We start from the raw sequence: 16,810 nt of genomic DNA, 5'->3' as shown, positions 1-16,810 counted from the left end.
CACCCTGCACATAGAAAACAAGCATGCAAGGGAAAAGGCTAGGTTACAATCCTTTTTCTGTGTGAAGGGAGTTTTAGAAGTGGAGGAATATTCAAAATGAATAAGTCTCTGCGGAGAGCGGTAGTGGGAAACAGCATCAGCTCCCGCCCTCCTCCAGTCTGGCTCAAGCAGCAACTCCCCCTCCTCCGGCGTCTCCCACACACACTGAGGAGGGTGGATGCTGCTGGGCCAGTGGAGGGACGTTGTCTGGGACTGCAAAGACAATGCTCCTCTGTTTGGGGGGAAGTTTAACGCCCCCCATTATTTTAAAACGTTTTTGCATTTTTCTACAAAGGCAGAGGGTCCCTCAAGATTGTAGAAAATTTCCCTTTTCTGTACTGAGAACTGCTGTAGCCCAGTGGTTAAGTGGTTGGGCTGCGAATCTGCACTCTACTGGTTTGAATCCCACTACTGCCATGAGCTTAGCAGGTGGCCTTGGGTAAACCACTCCTCTCAGCCCCAGCTCACCAGCTGCATTGTGGGGATAATAATAACACTAACTTGTTCAACGCTCTGGGTGGGGCACTAATCTGTCTAGAATAGTAGTATATACATGCAGTTGTTGTTGTTGTTGTTGTTAATACATTGCCCCACTCCACAGATTTAGGTATCTGCAGATGGGGCCATGTTGAGAATTAGATATATGAATGCTATGATGCTGGTTTACACTGAATCAAACTATTGGTGCACTTAGCTCTGTGTTGTCTACTTATATTGTTGTCTACTTATAACAGCTTCCCATAGTCTCAGGCAAGCCAGTTATTCCAGGGATGTCCTTGATGTCAGGGTCTAAACTTGGGCCTTTCTCCATAGACAGACTGAGCCTAATCTTGCTCAGTTGTTACAATGTTGGCACTCCTGCCTTGCATATCAGAAGAGTGCACTACACGTGCACTACAATGGTGAACAATATGCAGGTTGGTTGTTGTGGGTTTTCCGGGCTGTATTGCCATGGTCTTGGCATTGTAGTTCCTGACGTTTCGCCAGCAGCTGTGGCTGGCATCTTCAGAGGTGTAGCACCAAAAGATAGAGATCTCTCAGTGTCACAGTGTCACAGTGCCACTGTGACACTGAGAGATCTCTATCTTTTGGTGCTACACCTCTGAAGATGCCAGCCACAGCTGCTGGCGAAACGTCAGGAACTACAATGCCAAGACCACGGCAATACAGCCCGGAAAACCCACAACAACCATCGTTCTCCGGCCGTGAAAGCCTTCGACAATATGCAGGTTCACCATTTTGTCTCAATAGGGGGCAATACATTTATTTTCCAGTTTCAGAAGGTGTGAATACTGAATACACACCTACAAAAATCTGGGTTTCTGATTCTATATGCTAAATGTGAAAAATGTTGCCCTATTCACACAGAACAACAAACATATGTATTGAGAAGTTTGTTTTCTTTGTATGCACAGTAGGAGCATCAAAACTGTTGCAACTGAAAAGGGCTCGTGTTATCTGCCACTAAGTTATAGACCATCCCTAAATGATTGATCAGTATTGTTGAAACTTTCAATGGATGGGCACTAACCGGGAAAATTCCGAACCATGCAATTTGTGGTTCGTTGCGTTTCACGAACCATAAACTTTCACGAACTTGCCCTGGTTCGTGAACCGGTTCATTTGGTTCATGAAAATGTCACTTCCAGGTCAGTAGAAGGTCTGCAGAGAGCCAATCCCACCCCCTGGTTGCCTAGGAAACTGATTGATCAGTGCCAGGCTGTCTGCAGTGACGAACTAAAATACGAACCAAATGAACCGGGCTAAAATTTGTCACAGTTCATGAGAAATGAGCTCCCACAAACCGCCAGTTCGCAAACCATGAATCGTCCCAGATCGTGATGAAATTTGGTTCCTATTTCTGAACCATATTTCAGTTTGCTGCCATAATATGTGATGAAAGCCACTGAGTTGGATGGCTTTCAAAGAGGATTTGACAGGTATATGGAAGTGAGGTCTATCTATCATGATTAGCTGTGATAGCTAGAAATGGAACCTCCATGTTTGGAGGCTGTGTACTTCTGAATACTAGTTGCTGGGTGGTGAGGGCAAACTGTGGGGGAGGGCTGCCGCCTTCACGCTCTGCTTGCAGACTTCCCCAAAGCATCCGATAGGTCACTTTAGCAAACAGGATTCTGGACTAAATGCAGGGCTTTTTTTCAGTGGGAACGCAGTGGAACAGAGTTCTGGAACCTCTTGAAAATGGTCACATGGCTGGTGGCCCCGCCCCCTGATTTCCAGACAGAGGGGAGTTTAGATTGCCTTCCGTGCTGTTCCGCGTGGAAGGCAATCTAAACTCCCCTCTGTCTGGAGATCAGGGGGCGGGGCCACCGGCCATGTGACCATTTTCTCCGATGGCAACCCACTGAGTTCCACCACCTCTTTTCCCAGAAAAAAACCCCTGACTAAATGGACTTTTGCTGTGAGGGCTTCTTCTGTGTCCTTGCACTTACCTGGCCTGCTACTGTCTTAGAGCTGTTTTCATGGCTCTGTTAGGCATGAACAAAAATTCATCAGAAATTTACTGCCCTCTTTTACAATCCATGATGCATCGTCTGAGGCAAGGCCTTGAGCCCAACTCATCATGACTGGTCTTGGGTTCAAATCTCTGTGGGTGTCCTTGAGAAAGCTGCCGCCTTTTAGCCTAACCTACTGCTCACGGGGAGTTTTGTTTCATTTTGATTTTTGCAGTAATAAATAAACAGCAAAGCACTTTGTATGTTGAGAAATGCTGGGGGGGGGGGGCGTTGATGGTAACATGATTCCTCTTGAATGTGATTCATGGATTTTATGAAGGGCCACCCACTTCCATTTCTCTGAAATACTGAATGGCTTGCGGTGGTATGAAATGTGTTTCCAGAAAAATAGCTCCTAGCTGGCAGGCAGATGAGACAACTAAGGAAGTATTTGGAAGAAGGTTTCTGTGGAGCTGCAGGATGGGGTTTCCTCCCATCCCTCCTTCCACTGCAAAGTAGAAATCCAAAGATAACTTGGACTTGAGAACAGGATTTAAGCCACCATGAATTCAGCACTGCAGAGTCAGGCTTCCACGCTCTTTGGGGGCCGTTATCCCAATGATTTCTCCGCCCTCCCAACTTCCTCAAGATGGTTCATGGCGAGGAAGAATTAGTGCCCTGTGATCCCTTCTTTGGAAGGAATTTAAAATTTCAGCCCATTGGCTGAGTGGAAGACCAGCACCATCTGATTACTGTGATCCTGAAATAACTGAACTGGTTACCATTTGGTTTGAGGTCCCAAATCAAGGTGCCGACTTTGACCGTTAAAGCCCTAAATGGTCTGGAACCACTAAGAAATGCCTTCTTGTGTATTAATGTACTTGTATTCTTTGTTATTTTATAGATGCACTGTTTTGTATTCCCCAACATCACAGATGCAGTAGGTGGTCCCACAACAGACAACACATTTTTGGTGACAGTACCAAGACTATAGATTGTTCTGCATGGCGAGACTTCCTTTCAGAAGCCCCCTTGTTGCCGTGGCTGCCAATGAAGTAAAGTAGCAACGAAGCTTCCAGATGGTGGCTTTCCCTGCATTTTCTGTGCCCCAGTTCCCATGGTAGCCCTTCTGGCTCCCACACTTCCGGAGTATTTTTTTAAAAAAATGCGACTTAATGTACAAATATACCTTTATAATGAAATGTGAATTGCCAATGGAAAAAAATGTCCGCCATGGGGCAGGGAAAATGGCTACTGTGTGTGTGTGTGGGGGGGGGAACTTTCCCACCCACACGGCAGCGAACGTGATTTTACTTGGATCTTTCCCAACACTTTGCAGCAAAGCAGGTTTGGGACAGATCACAGAGAAGTCAAGGAAAACCCAGGAGAAACACAAAAGCACCATGATGCTTTGGGGAAGTGGGGAAAAACCCCACTTCCGCAAAGTATAACTAGTGTGGAAATGGCATGTGGAGGTTTCCCAAGAGAAGCCCACACAACTCCATCCCTTCTGTTTTTCAGATGTTTGTCTGAAACAGTGCTGGTGCCAGTTTGGTGTAGTGGTTAAGAACAGCAGGACTCTAATCTGGAGAGTCAGGTTTGAGTCCCCACTCCTCCACTTGAAGCCAGCTGGGTGACCTTGGGTCAGTCACAGCTCTCTCAGAGCTCTCTCAGCCCCACCCATCTCACAGGGTGATTGTTGTGAGCATAACAATAACATACTTTATAAACCGCTCTGAGTGGGCATTAAGTTGTCATTAAGTTGTTTCTCCTCTGTTGGTCTTTGGTTTCTTTTATCGTTGGTTTACAATTGTTGATTATTGTTTATTCTCAGTTCAAGTAATTGTTTTTTTATTTCCTACCACTGTTAAACACCTTGTGGTTCTGTTAGGGCACAATGCAGGACAGATATTTAATAAATAAATAAATAAATACCTCAGTCCTCAGTAATTCCCATTCCAATGCACAAATCCTTATATTCACTTTGTCCCCACTCTAGGTGAATATTGGCCTCGTTTTTCAGGGAGGTAAACAAAAGAGGTGCGATGATGAGTTTTTATTGTGCAAGGGTTTATTTTAGTTGTTATTTTGAAACTTAATTCGTTTATGTCATATTAATAACAATTATGATTTGTTTCTGTTATTACATTCATTTGCATTCAGTCGCTTTCAGTAAGCAATATTTCTGTATCGTTTGTGTTTTCCATCCTGTCGGGATGACATTTTCAGGTATTGTGCTCCTTACACAGAAAAACTTTGCTGCATATTTCAGACAGATAAGAAAGTCTCTGACTTTTACATGCAACTATAAAGGCCAATGAAAAACAAAACACAGGAAAATGGGCAAAATGAAAGACCTGAATTATTTATTTTTGTTACCATGACAGACATAACAAATGGGCCTTTTTTAATTTAATTTTTCACTAACTTGGAAATCTCTCACAAGAGACCTTCACTGCCAAATTTCTGGCAATTAAAGGAAAATAAGGGTAAGGGTTTTCTTTTATGGGAAATTAAAGGAGTTGGATCAAGTGATCCATCAGCAGAAGGTAATGATGGTTGTGGATGTTGTTTCCTGTGTTCTCTTCTCAACACCAGTCTCATCCGACCTCTGGAAAGTTGATTCCCAGGGCCATGAAAGCTGTGTGGACTAATATCACACCTTCGGGGGGAGGGGGGAGTGCATTGTGGAAGGAGGAAGGAACTGTGCTGGCAAAATGGAACTGTGCTGACGGAAGAGGCAGGAGAGGTCAGTTTTGCACCTTTCTTCTTCCTCAGTACAATCCCCTAACCGGAGTGGCTGTTAGTCTATGCAGGCCCCCTGACTCCAGGGATCAATTTTCCCAGGGTAAAAAAGGACTGCTAGGGGAAGGAAACAAGGGAAAGATTGGCAGAACTTGTACCTACAGGCCATTGGATCCAAGCCAAAGAAATTAACGGCATTTGTTCATAATCTGTTAATTTATCATTATTCCTATCCATTGTCTCGAATCCATTTATTTTCATTATTTTTGTTTCTGATGTAAGCCGTTTTCACACGTCTTACCAGCCGCGCAAAATTGTGCAAAACTCCTGGAATGACGGCATGCGATATCCTGTCATGACTCTGGTTTGTGGCACAAATTGCTCCACAAACCGGAGTCATGATGGGAAATTGCACCAGGAAGACACCATCGTTCCGGGAGTTTTGCGCGATTTTGCGCAGCTGGTAAGACATGTGAAAACGGCCATAGAAAACAGGGGTTTTAGGTTCCATTTTCCATTACTTTGTAAAAGGACACACATCTCTTCTATTAACTGCAGCAAAAAGCAGAGGTTCTAGTTTATCCTCCATGGCTGGCTCACTGTACACTCTCTGAACATCAGAACGGTTTATGAACAATTCACAAAGCCAAGTAATTTGCATTCTGACGTTTATGGATGGCCAACATTCGTTTTGTAGTAGAGTCAAATGATCTTGCTAATCTACCTGGAGATGGAGAACTGCATATTTTCTGCATATCTTTAGAATCAATGTATTTGAAAACAAAAGGCTTTGTATAGTTATTAGATGCCTATTAATTTGTTACATCAACTGCTTGTTTTGCTATCTAAGATATAGAACATACTAAAAGTTCATCTAGTTCAGAATCTCGTGTCCTTCAGCAACCAAACGGATGCTTCTGAGAGCCCACAAGTAGGATACGAACCTGCACATTATTTTTATCTTGCTGTTAGTCTATGCAGTGACGATCACTTTTTTGCTCATTTTTTTGGTAAGTTAATAGGTATTGCTTTGCTAGCAGCCTTGAGTCTAAAAAGATAAGGTGGGAAATAAACTTTTTTAATAAATTGAAATAAAATCTAAGAAACGTTGTTTGTCCTTCTCCTAGCAGCTAGCATTAAGAGGTTTTAGTTACTATAAAATGTGATGGTTTAGTTATTATGACAAAGAGCTGTGAATAGACTTGGCTTTTCCAATCCTTTATAAAAGAATATCAGCATTGCTTGGTTGGGTCAGGCCAAATGACCATCTGGTCTTGCATCTTGTTTCCAGTAGACTAGATGCTTTGGGGAAGTTTCAAATGAGGCATGAAGGCAACTTCTCTACCCTGTTACTTACTGCTCTATGGGTAGCACTGCTCTTTTTTCCAGGGTTTTTTGGGGACAATTGAAGCATCCCATATCACACCCTGGGTGTGATGAGATCTTGCTGCAGGGAAGTCGGTAGCTCATTAAAAAGTTCTTGCAGTGCTCCTAAGACATTGTGGTGACTGGACAGATATCACGCGGGGCATTGGCTTCTGCAAACCAGCTGCCCAAAACAGGAGACTAAGGCAATTGCTGAACTTCTCTGCTTATCTGTGGGCCACAAATTTCAAAGCTCCAACATAGGGCGGAAAAGAGCAAAATGGAATAAAATTAGAGAAGCATTGCTGGTGCGTGCAGGTCCTAAGTCTTTATATGAAGCAAAATGCTAGTAATTGTTGTGAGGATAGTAATAGCACACTTTATAAGCCGCCCTGAGGGGGCGTTGTCCTGAAGGGCAGTATATAAATTGAATGTTGTTGGTGTTATAGTGTCAGAGTAGCACTACACTCAGCTACACTCAGGCATGAAGTTTACTGAATAACCTTGGGCTGCTCCTAGCCAACCTCACAAGGTTGTTGGTAAGATTAAACAGGAACAGTGGGGGGGGGGGGAAGAGCCATGTGTGTAGTCCTGAGTGCCTTATGGGAAGGCAAGAAAGATATAATAAAAATTAAAAATAGGATATCTTTGTATTAAAGATGGGGTTTATTCTTACTTCCTATTGTATGGTAACTGTTGAATTTCTGCCCAGCTATCTGTTAAGAAGGGTACAAGAAGATAATTATTGGTGACCTATTAGTACAGGTTAGCAAAACTAAGCAATGCTACTTTCTCCATCAGTGTAACAGTTACAGTGTTCTACTCGGGGGAACACTTTCCCTTCCCTTTCAGGTGTTCATGTTGTTTCACATACATTATCCTGTAATCTTTACAACAGAACGGCCCTAGGTTAAGAACTAGTAATAATAATAACAACAACAACATTCGATTTATATACCGCCCTTCAGGACAACTTAATGCCCACTCAGAGCGGTTTACAAAGTGTGTTATTATTGTATTGTCGAAGGCTTTCATGGCCGGAGAACGATGGTTGTTGTGGGTTTTCCGGGCTGTATTGCGGTGGTCTTGGCATTGTAGTTCCTGATGTTTCGCCAGCAGCTGTGGCTGGCATCTTCAGAGGTGTAGCACCAAAAGACAGAGATCTCTCAGTGTCACAGTGTGGAAAAGATGTAGGTCATTTGTATCAACCCCACCCCTCCTGAGTAGATACAAATGACCTACATCTTTTCCACACTGTGACACTGAGAGATCTCTGTCTTTTGGTGCTACACCTCTGAAGATGCCAGCCACAGCTGCTGGCGAAACATCAGGAACTACAATGCCAAGACCACGGCAATACAGCCCGGAAAACCCACAACAACCATGTGTTATTATTATCCCCACAACAATCACCCTGTGAGGTGGGTGGGGCTGAGAGATCTCCAGAGAGCCGTGACTAGCCCAAAGTCACCCAGCTGGCTTCAAGTGGAGGAGTGGGGAATCAAACCCGGCTCTCCAGATTAGATTCCCGCACTCTTAACCACTACACCAAACTGGCTCTCATGGCAGCTCATGGCAAAAGCAGATCAGGATATAGAGCCACTTTGCTATGTATGTCATAAACCCAGTTCAGAGAGTTTTTAGATGGTCAAGACTAGGGGTGGAGCAGAGGGAAGAGATCGTGGTTTGGCAAACTAGTGCAATGGGGAAAGTGAAGAGGTGGTGGTATAGAAGGCTCAAGAAAGGCTGTGTTGAATTTGGTTAGGGTTGCCAGGTCCAGCTCAGGAAATTCCTGGAGATTTGGGGTGTGGATCTTGGAGAGGGTGGGGTTTGGGGAGGGGAGGGGCCTCAGAATGGTATAATGCCATAGAGTCCACCCTCCAAAGCAGCCATTTTCTTCAGGGGAACTGATCTCTGTCACCTGGAGATCAGTTGTAATTCCAGGAGATCTCTGGCCACCACCTGGAGGCTGGCAACCCTAGTTGAGACTGAAGAAGAGAATAGTTTTTAAAGATAGATGATAATTTCTTTCCAGATGCCATTGATGTGGCCAGAGACAGGATAGAAAGCAGCCAAGCATGCATATCTTATTTATTGAGTCATTTATACCACACTTTATCCCCAAGGGGGACCCAAAGTAGTTCTCTTCTATTTTGTTCTCAGAACAACCCTGTGAGGTAGGTTAGTCAAGCCAGGTTACCTAGCAAGCTTCAGTGGCAGACTGAGGATTCAAACCTGGCTCTCCCAGATATTAGTTGGACATTCTAACCACTACAACATAGTGGCTCTCATGCCTGAATTCAGTTAAGTGAAGAATCCTATCTGCAAGGCACAATTTGTATTTACCTTAAACGTTGGGTTTTGTGAGCTGCTTTGGGAGACAAACCTTGGTGAAATAATGAGTGTAAACAATTCAACAAATGAGGCTTGAAGGTTTGATGTAGGCATCCTTATTTTTGGTATATACATACATCTTTTAAAAACACGCTGGATTTTTAAAAACATGACTCCCCCCCCCCAAAAAAAACTTGGGGATTGGTGCAACAGGCAATAATCTTAGTATTAAATCACCTTCAATCCTCTGGTTAGAAAAGAGGAGTTAGCCGTGTTAGTCTGTAGTAGCAAAATCAAAAAGAGTCCAGTAGCACCTTTAAGTCTAACCAACTTTATTGTAGCATAAGCTTTCAAGAATCACAGTTCTCTTCGTCAGATAAGCATCATCAGATAAGCACAGTTCTCTTCATCAGATAAGCATCATCAGATGCTTATGCTACAATAAAGTTGGTTAGTCTTAAAGGTGCTACTGGACTCTTTTTGATTTTGCTGGTTAGAAAAAGATCTGTCTGAGCATCTAAGAAAGAAAGGGAATAAACTTTAATAATGGTGAAGGAGACATCAATAACTACACTTAATTGCACACTTTTCTGTTGCTGCAAGATGTTTGGACTTCTCATTCCATATTCCTGATAAAGTAGGGAAATGCAAGCCTCTGGCAAGGAGGATGGCTCATTGCAAACTCACAGCTTCTTTAAACTTAGTTTCTCTGGACTGCTCTTGGTCTTTCCCTGTGTCTGAGAGTTCTTTTTCCTCTCCCCACCCTGAGAATTCTCTTTAATAACTCTGACATCCCACACGGGAAGAAGATGCATTAAAATCAGTGGGATTTACTTCCAAGTAAAGTATTTGTGATCAGGGTCTAAGGAAATGCAAACAGACTGCAACTTGCTCTCTCAGGGGCTTTAGAATTGGCTTCTCTTTGGTTTTAGGCTGCTTGTACAAAAAAAAACACAAAAAACCCTCCAAAAATCCAACCCTAACCAAGAACAGAAATAGCAGAAAGCTCTTGCCATCTGGAAGCTGTTTGATGACCTACGGTTTGTGAAATGAGCTTGCAGTGCCTCAACTGGGTTCTTAATCATCAGGAAACCCAAGCTACAAAATGCATAGCCCCACCCACAAACGGGGGCCTCCGCTGGTATGTGGCGTTGTGACATATTGGTTTCTGAGTGTTCTTGTTGCTAGATTTAGTTCTACCAAATTCCCTGTAGGAGAGAGTAAAACAGCCCTGGAGGCGCCATTTTTAGATCTACATTCCGTTATTAGCCATAATACCTCTCTCTCTTCCATAAATCTGCCCCTCCTTCCGCCTCCATCAGGGCAAGCGGAACAGGGAAGGAACGTGTGTGAGCCTTTCCCTGCACTGGTGTCATCCATCCATCAAGCCCAGTGTGGAAGGAAATGTTGTGTTATGCGCTGTGTGCAGCAGGGCTAATTGCTTTCTGATTTCCACACTTCAAAATGAAAATGGAAGTGTGGGAAGGTGTACCTTTTCATCCGCGTACCTTTTCATCCAGGAGGCAGAGAGCCCAGTTGGGGGAGAACTCATCTTTCATTCCCTTCCCATTCCTGTAGACTTCTCACCTTTCTGCACTGCTCCTACAGCCGCCAGCACTCTGCTTTATGTTGCTGTGCTTGAGCATAATACTTGTCCATGCATAGAACTAGGCATATCAGAACCTGCAGATCCACAGTGCAGAATTTAGCCCCAGGGGCAGATCGGGGGATGTTCTGGTCCATACAGTTGCATAACTAATACTGACTAAGATCTGATTTGTTGATTTCTGTTCACTTTCTTTTAATAATCTGTGTCTCCGAGCTACAGTAGCAATTGTGTCTTTATTCCACTGTTTTAAAATGCCAGTGGGGAAAATTCAGCCAAGTGGCAGTCCGTTACCCAGATCAGCATAGTAAGCATCAGCTGTGATATAAACCACCCATTCCTTTGCCATCGTGTTTTCTAGTTAGATTTTGGGATCTGAGGACAGCCTGTCTGCCTTTTCCATTCTCTTTTCCGTTGCAAGAGATCATATTTCTTAATTTTTCTTCATGACACACATACCAGACAGCCACATTTGCACACTAGATGCAGTTCTGTGCAAGTGGGAATATTCACCTCTCTTTCTAGTATAATGGCTCCCCCCTCTGGGTCACTTGTAGTGCATCAATTTCTGTCTCGGTTTGCAACATTTCAGTAGGAATATATTCAGAGTTGAGTCTTAGACCAAGAAACTACCCCAGAGTTGCGTATTGGTATTGTGTGGATTTGGATTGCTGTTCAAATTAGGGTTAAAGAAACACCAACAAAATGTAACAACTGGGTTTCTTAATGCAATTTAACTCTTCATGTTCAAAGTGAACTGCATATCGATCCTCACACTTATCTAAAAGTAGTATTTCACTTCTAAAATTAGATGTGCTTGCATTAAAAACTTCCGGAAACTCTGACCTCTCTTCTTAATCCCTCCAACATGGAGACTGATTATCAGTGCTTTGCAGCGAGAGAAGGGAACTGCGCCCAGATGCAGAAACATTTAATGTTCAGAGGCAACATGCCTGGTGTTGGGATAAACAACAATGAGGAATGTCTGTCTGCATCACAACTGGTTACTGAAAGCAGAACTGCCATTTACATGCAGTCCTGTATTTCTTTCAGAAGAGTGCACAACTGCAGCTGCTTGGGCTGCCATTGAAAGGAAAAGAGGAGGTCCCCCACCTAGGCACTAATTAAACCCAGACATGCTGAGCTTCAGCAGGATTCCTGAGCATGCATGTAGTTCTGCCCTGGATTTCTCAAGAGCATCTGGCCGGCTGGCCACAGTCATTGCTGAGGCCATCAGAGGGAGGGGAGGCTAATTCCATTCCATCATGCTTGAATCCAGGGCTTTTTTTTCTGGTAAAAGAGGCGGTGGAACTCAGTGGGTTGCCAGCACAAGGGGCAACTCTTGGCGGGAGGTGGTGCCCCTGGTTCTACATGTGTGCATGCAAAATGCGCTCATGCTCCCTGGGCCAATGACGTCACTTTGGGTGAGCTGGAACAAGGGGGGAGTCTTTAAAAGTTTAAATCGCCCTCGGCGAAAATGGTCACATGGCTGGTGGCCCCGCCCCCTGATCTCCAGACAGAGGGGAGTTTAGATTGCCCTCCACGCCAATGGCGCGGAGGGCAATCTCAACTCCCCTCTGTCTGGAGATCAGGGGGCGGGGTCACCAGCCATGTGACCATTTCAAGAGGTTCCGGAACTCTGTTCCCCCGCGTTCCATCTGAAAAAAAGCCCTGCCTGAATCCAAATCCAGCTAAGACCCCTCTTTGTGCACAGCAGCACTTTGTATCACATTTTGATCCCTTTATTATGTTTAGATCCTGCTTTTTACGTGACAGCGGTTCACATTAATTTAGAGATGCAAGCGTCTGCCCTCCGGCTTGGTTTGACCATGTCAGAACAAAGTCAGAATTGATAACTAGCAGACTAATCTTCCCTTGCTTGTCTTTTCTCCTAAAGGAGGAGGATGCAACCTATCAGCGGCCCTTGGGTGGAACCTCTAGCTGGTGTTCTTTTTCATCTTCAGTTCTTATTTTTGCAGTTCCTGGGGAGCTAGGAATAAATGTTTGGCTGAAAAGTGGGTTTGAAATGTAATTATTTAGTTAAGAATTGTTGATCCAGTCTTGCAAGGCCATTCACATATTGTTATGTCCACACTGTTTTTTTGCCTGTTAGAAGAAAACAATTTCTGATGTTTCGTCCTGGCTCATAAGTGGGCCTACCTATTTGACAGTAAGACAACAGGGGACATTGATCCAGTTTAACAAGCTCTAAGGGTAATGAAGCTGACTAATGGGTTTTTGTTTTGTTTCGTTGCCTTTCAGGAGAAAGAGAAGAAGTACATGCTGCCAGTGGATAACCTGAAACTACGGGATGTAGAGAAGGGCTTCATGTCCAGCAAACACATCTTTGCCCTCTTCAATACTGAACAGAGGTGGTGCCCTTTCTTTATGAAATTCCATCAATTTCCTTTTTCGCTTCTGAGTTTCTTCAAATTGTAGTGTGCCGTGACGTCCAAATCAGGCAGCTTTGGTTAACACTAATCTCCAAACATAGGTAGCAAAGCCACTTCAAATCATAACTCAGTCCCAAACCATGATTTGGAGGATCAGTCTGTGGCCTAAAATTAGGCCTGAACTGGGCCTAAAATTGCGAAGTTGCCCTGGGGTTGCCAGCTCCAAGTTGGGAAATTCCTGGAGGTCTGGAGGGTGAAACCTGGAGAAACCTGGAGAAAGTGGGGTTTGGGAAGGGAAAGGACCTTGGCATGGCATAATTCCATAGAGTCCACCCCCAAAAGTAGCCATTTTCTCCAGGTGAACTGATCTCTCTGGCCTAGAGACCAGTTATAATTCCGGGAGATCTCCAGCCACTACCTGGAGGCTAGCAACCCTACCTGGAGACTAGTTGTAATTCCAGATCTCCAGCCACTACCTGGAGGCTGGCAACCCTAAGTTGCCCGTATGAGTGGTTCTGGAAAAAGATTTTTCTCTTGGCTGTACTGTTCCTGTAGATTGAATTTTGGGATCCATAGAATGAATGGGCTGTAATATAGAGATTCATCTTTTCAGTGGTAAATGTTTTAAACCTGTTGAACTGTATTTTACTCTCATGCTTTTTACTGAATGGTGTTTACATTTTTGTTGTTAGCCACGTTGAATTTCTGGACAAGAAAGGCAGGTTATAAATATCAGTAATAAACTTTTGCAGAGTGCTCTCTTTAAGACAAGTAACTGTTTAGACAACCACAATCTTCAGAAAACATCCCTAAAGTTACTTTGACCTCTAGTTTGTTTACTCAGTGTAGGGTTTGTGAATGAAAAGTGAGGGGGAAAGCCCTGTGCAATGGCTCTTGACTCACCCTTCAGGCATTTCAGGATAAGTGATCCTATAAGCAAGAGCAATGTCATTGTTTGAGCATGTAAAGGAAAACAGATCATTCTTGCAGATCTTGAGCAGATAGCGCAGGGTTTGTGCATAAATTACTATATCATTATCTACCCATAAACATTAATAGTAACAATTAGAGATGGACACAAACCTAATTACAACCCAAAAAACCCCACAAAACAGTCTGGTTCGTGGTTCGCGAACCAGGGTTCATGGAAGCTCTTTTCACGGAACTTCCACGAACTTTATACTGGTTCGTTGGGTCATATTACAGGAGCAGTTTAAATGGCCAAATGGGCATTTAAACTGGCCCTTTAAGGGACTTGCAAGGGCAGGTCCCTTTAAACTATCAGTTGGCAGGCGGCAGCGGGGGGGTCCCCCCCGCCGCCTGCCAGCTGATAGTTTAAAGGGACCTGCTTCCGGCAGGTCTTTTTAAACTGCCCAAACCCCAGCCCCCCTACCCCTCCAGACCCAGCCCCCCCAGCCCCAACCCCACACTTACCTTCAAGAGGCCCACGACATCTTCCCCCTCCTCCTGTGAGGGGCGGCAAGGCCATTTTTGGCCTCCTTCACCCCTGCGCAGGCCCACAGAGGAACGGAGGAGGTTAGAGAATGGCCTTGCTGCCCCTCAAATGGCCACAGCGCGCCATTGGGTCAAGGCCGTTTTTGGCGTCCTCCGTCCCTGCACAGGCCCGTGCAGGGACAGAGGAGGCCTAAAACGGCCTTCCTGCCCCTCAAAGGGCCACGCTGCGGCCATTTGAGGGGTGGCAAGGCCGTTCTCAGCCTTCTCCATCCCTCTGCTGGCCCGTGGTGGGATGGAGGAGGTCGTTTTCGGCTTCCTCCGCCCCTGCATGGGCCCGCAGAGGGGCAGAGGAGGCCGAAAATGGCCTTGCTGCAGCAAGGCCATTCTCAGCCTCCTCCGTCCCTCTGCAGGCCTGCACAGGGGTGGAGGAGGCCAAAAACAGCCTTGCTGCCCCTCACAGGAGGAGGATGCCGCAAGCCTCTTTAAGATAAGTATGGGGTTGGGGCTGGGGGAGTGGGGGTGGGGGGGGCTGGAGTTTAGGCAGTCTAAATGGTCCTACCACTGGCAGGTCTCTTTAAACTATCAGCTGGCAGTCGGGGGGAATCCCCCCCGCCTCCACCTGCCAGCTGATAGTTTAAAAGGACCTGCTGCTTGCAAGGCAGGAAAGGGCCCTTTAAACTGTTAAATGCCCCTTTCCCTGCCGCTGCTAAGTGGCCAGAAAGGGGTATTTAAACCCCACGAACCACGAACTGGGTCGTAACTGGCCCCAGTTCCATGCCAGTTCATGGTTTTTGGTTCGTTAAAATCCAGGAACTACGAATCTCATGGTTCGGGGTTTTTTTGGTTCGTGCCCATCTCTAATAACAATGCAGAAACAATAGCTCTAATGCATGGTAGGAATACATTTCTGCCAGGGTTCCTAAACCTCAGATTGTGTGAGGGAAGAGTGGGCTAGGGTTGTGCTAACTTTGGCTTAGTAAGTTCCTGGACATTTATTTATTTGATTTGATTTATACCCTGCCCTCCCCATGAATGGGCTCAGGGTGGTTCACAACATCCATAAAATACAATAAATTGATCATAAAAACTTTAAAATCAGTAGCAATCTTGAAACAGTCATTAAAATAGTCAAGGCGCCTTATACATAGGCTACTTAGATAAACAATCAGGAGTACGCATATAGGCCATAACATATAGGCAAAACACATGGCCAAGGACAGTCACAGAAGAAGTGGTGGTCTTAGGTGGAGGGGGGAACACTCACTGGTCCTCAGCTGAAGGCCTGGCGGAACATCTGTTTTACAGGCCCTGCGGAACTGTAACAGGTCCCTCAGGGCCCAGATCTCCAACGGGAGAGTGTTCCACCAGGCTGGGGCCAGGGCAGAAAAAGTCCTGGCCCTGGTCAAGGCTAGACAGATGCCCTCTGGGGGCCACCAGGAGTTGCTTGTCTGCAGAGTGCAACACTATGCAAGGGATGTAATGGGAGAGGTGGTCCCGCAGGTATGGTGGAGCATGGGAATGGTGGGGTTTGGGGAGGGACCTCATCAGGATAGTCATTTTCTCCAGGGAAACTGATCTCTGTGGAGTGGATATCAGTTGTAATTCCAGGAGATCTCCAGGCATCTTTAGGGGGAACCCAGGAGTAAGGGGTCGTGCTTAGCAGACAAGAGGTGGAGCCTAGTGGGATAAGTACTAGAGGTTCCTATGGAAGGTAGAAGATGGCATCTGACCTATCAGCATCGAGCTTGGCTGTGCCTGGTTTCTCAGAGTGTTATGTACTGGTTAGAATGTCAGCCTAGGATGGGGGAGACCTGGGTTGAAATCTGCACTCAACTGTGAATCTTGATGGATGACTTTGAGCCTGCCACTCTCTCTCAGCTAACCTGTTGTCAGCCCCAGCGCTAGGGTTTCTGGCGCCAGAGGCCAGCCTCGTATGCGTGCCCCAAACTGCGTGGTGACATCATTGCGTAATGATGTCATCATGCAGTGCTGCCGGCGGGTAGCTGGGGCGGCACAAGGAGGCCGCCCATGTGCCGCACGCCACCCCGGCCGCCTATAGTCCTTGGCCTGTGGCTGCTGCACCCGCCCAGGGCATGCGGCGGCGGTGTGGGGCTGGCTGGCGGTGGCACGGGACACGCGCCTCCGCCCCCGGCACCACCTCCGGTGCCCCCTCCAGCCCTGTGGCCCCTGCCTCACCACCTCAACGGTGGCGCCGGCCCTGTCTGTTGTGAGGGGGAACTGAGCCTGCTGCCCTGAGCACCTTGGAAGAAGTTCAAGTTAAAGATGTAATAAATGAATTACCTGATAGGCAGAGTGAGAAAAAATGTGAAAGGGCTGACATCAGCACATGGCAGGGTGGGGCAGCTGCCAGGCCCCATGTCTTCTGGTGGGTGCACTGCTGCTCACTCCCTGCTCAC

At 45.8% G+C, this 16,810-nt stretch overlaps 1 protein-coding gene across 2 annotated transcripts in view; it reads left to right on the top strand.

Moving 5' to 3' along the window:
* DNM1 (dynamin 1) overlaps positions 1-16,810 on the top strand; it is a 215,020-nt gene that overhangs the window by 165,997 nt on the left and 32,213 nt on the right. For both annotated transcript variants that reach the window (XM_054998606.1, XM_054998607.1), the window contains exon 15: positions 12,808-12,917. In XM_054998606.1, the coding sequence (XP_054854581.1) occupies positions 12,808-12,917 (110 nt within the window). The remainder of the gene's footprint in view (positions 1-12,807; positions 12,918-16,810) is intronic.

This window comes from Eublepharis macularius, chromosome 14 (genome assembly GCF_028583425.1).
Source record: "Eublepharis macularius isolate TG4126 chromosome 14, MPM_Emac_v1.0, whole genome shotgun sequence".
In the NCBI taxonomy this organism is placed as follows: domain Eukaryota; kingdom Metazoa; phylum Chordata; class Lepidosauria; order Squamata; family Eublepharidae; genus Eublepharis; species Eublepharis macularius.
The sequence above is the reverse complement of the archived record's forward strand: the minus strand, read 5'-3'. Positions and strand labels throughout refer to the sequence as shown.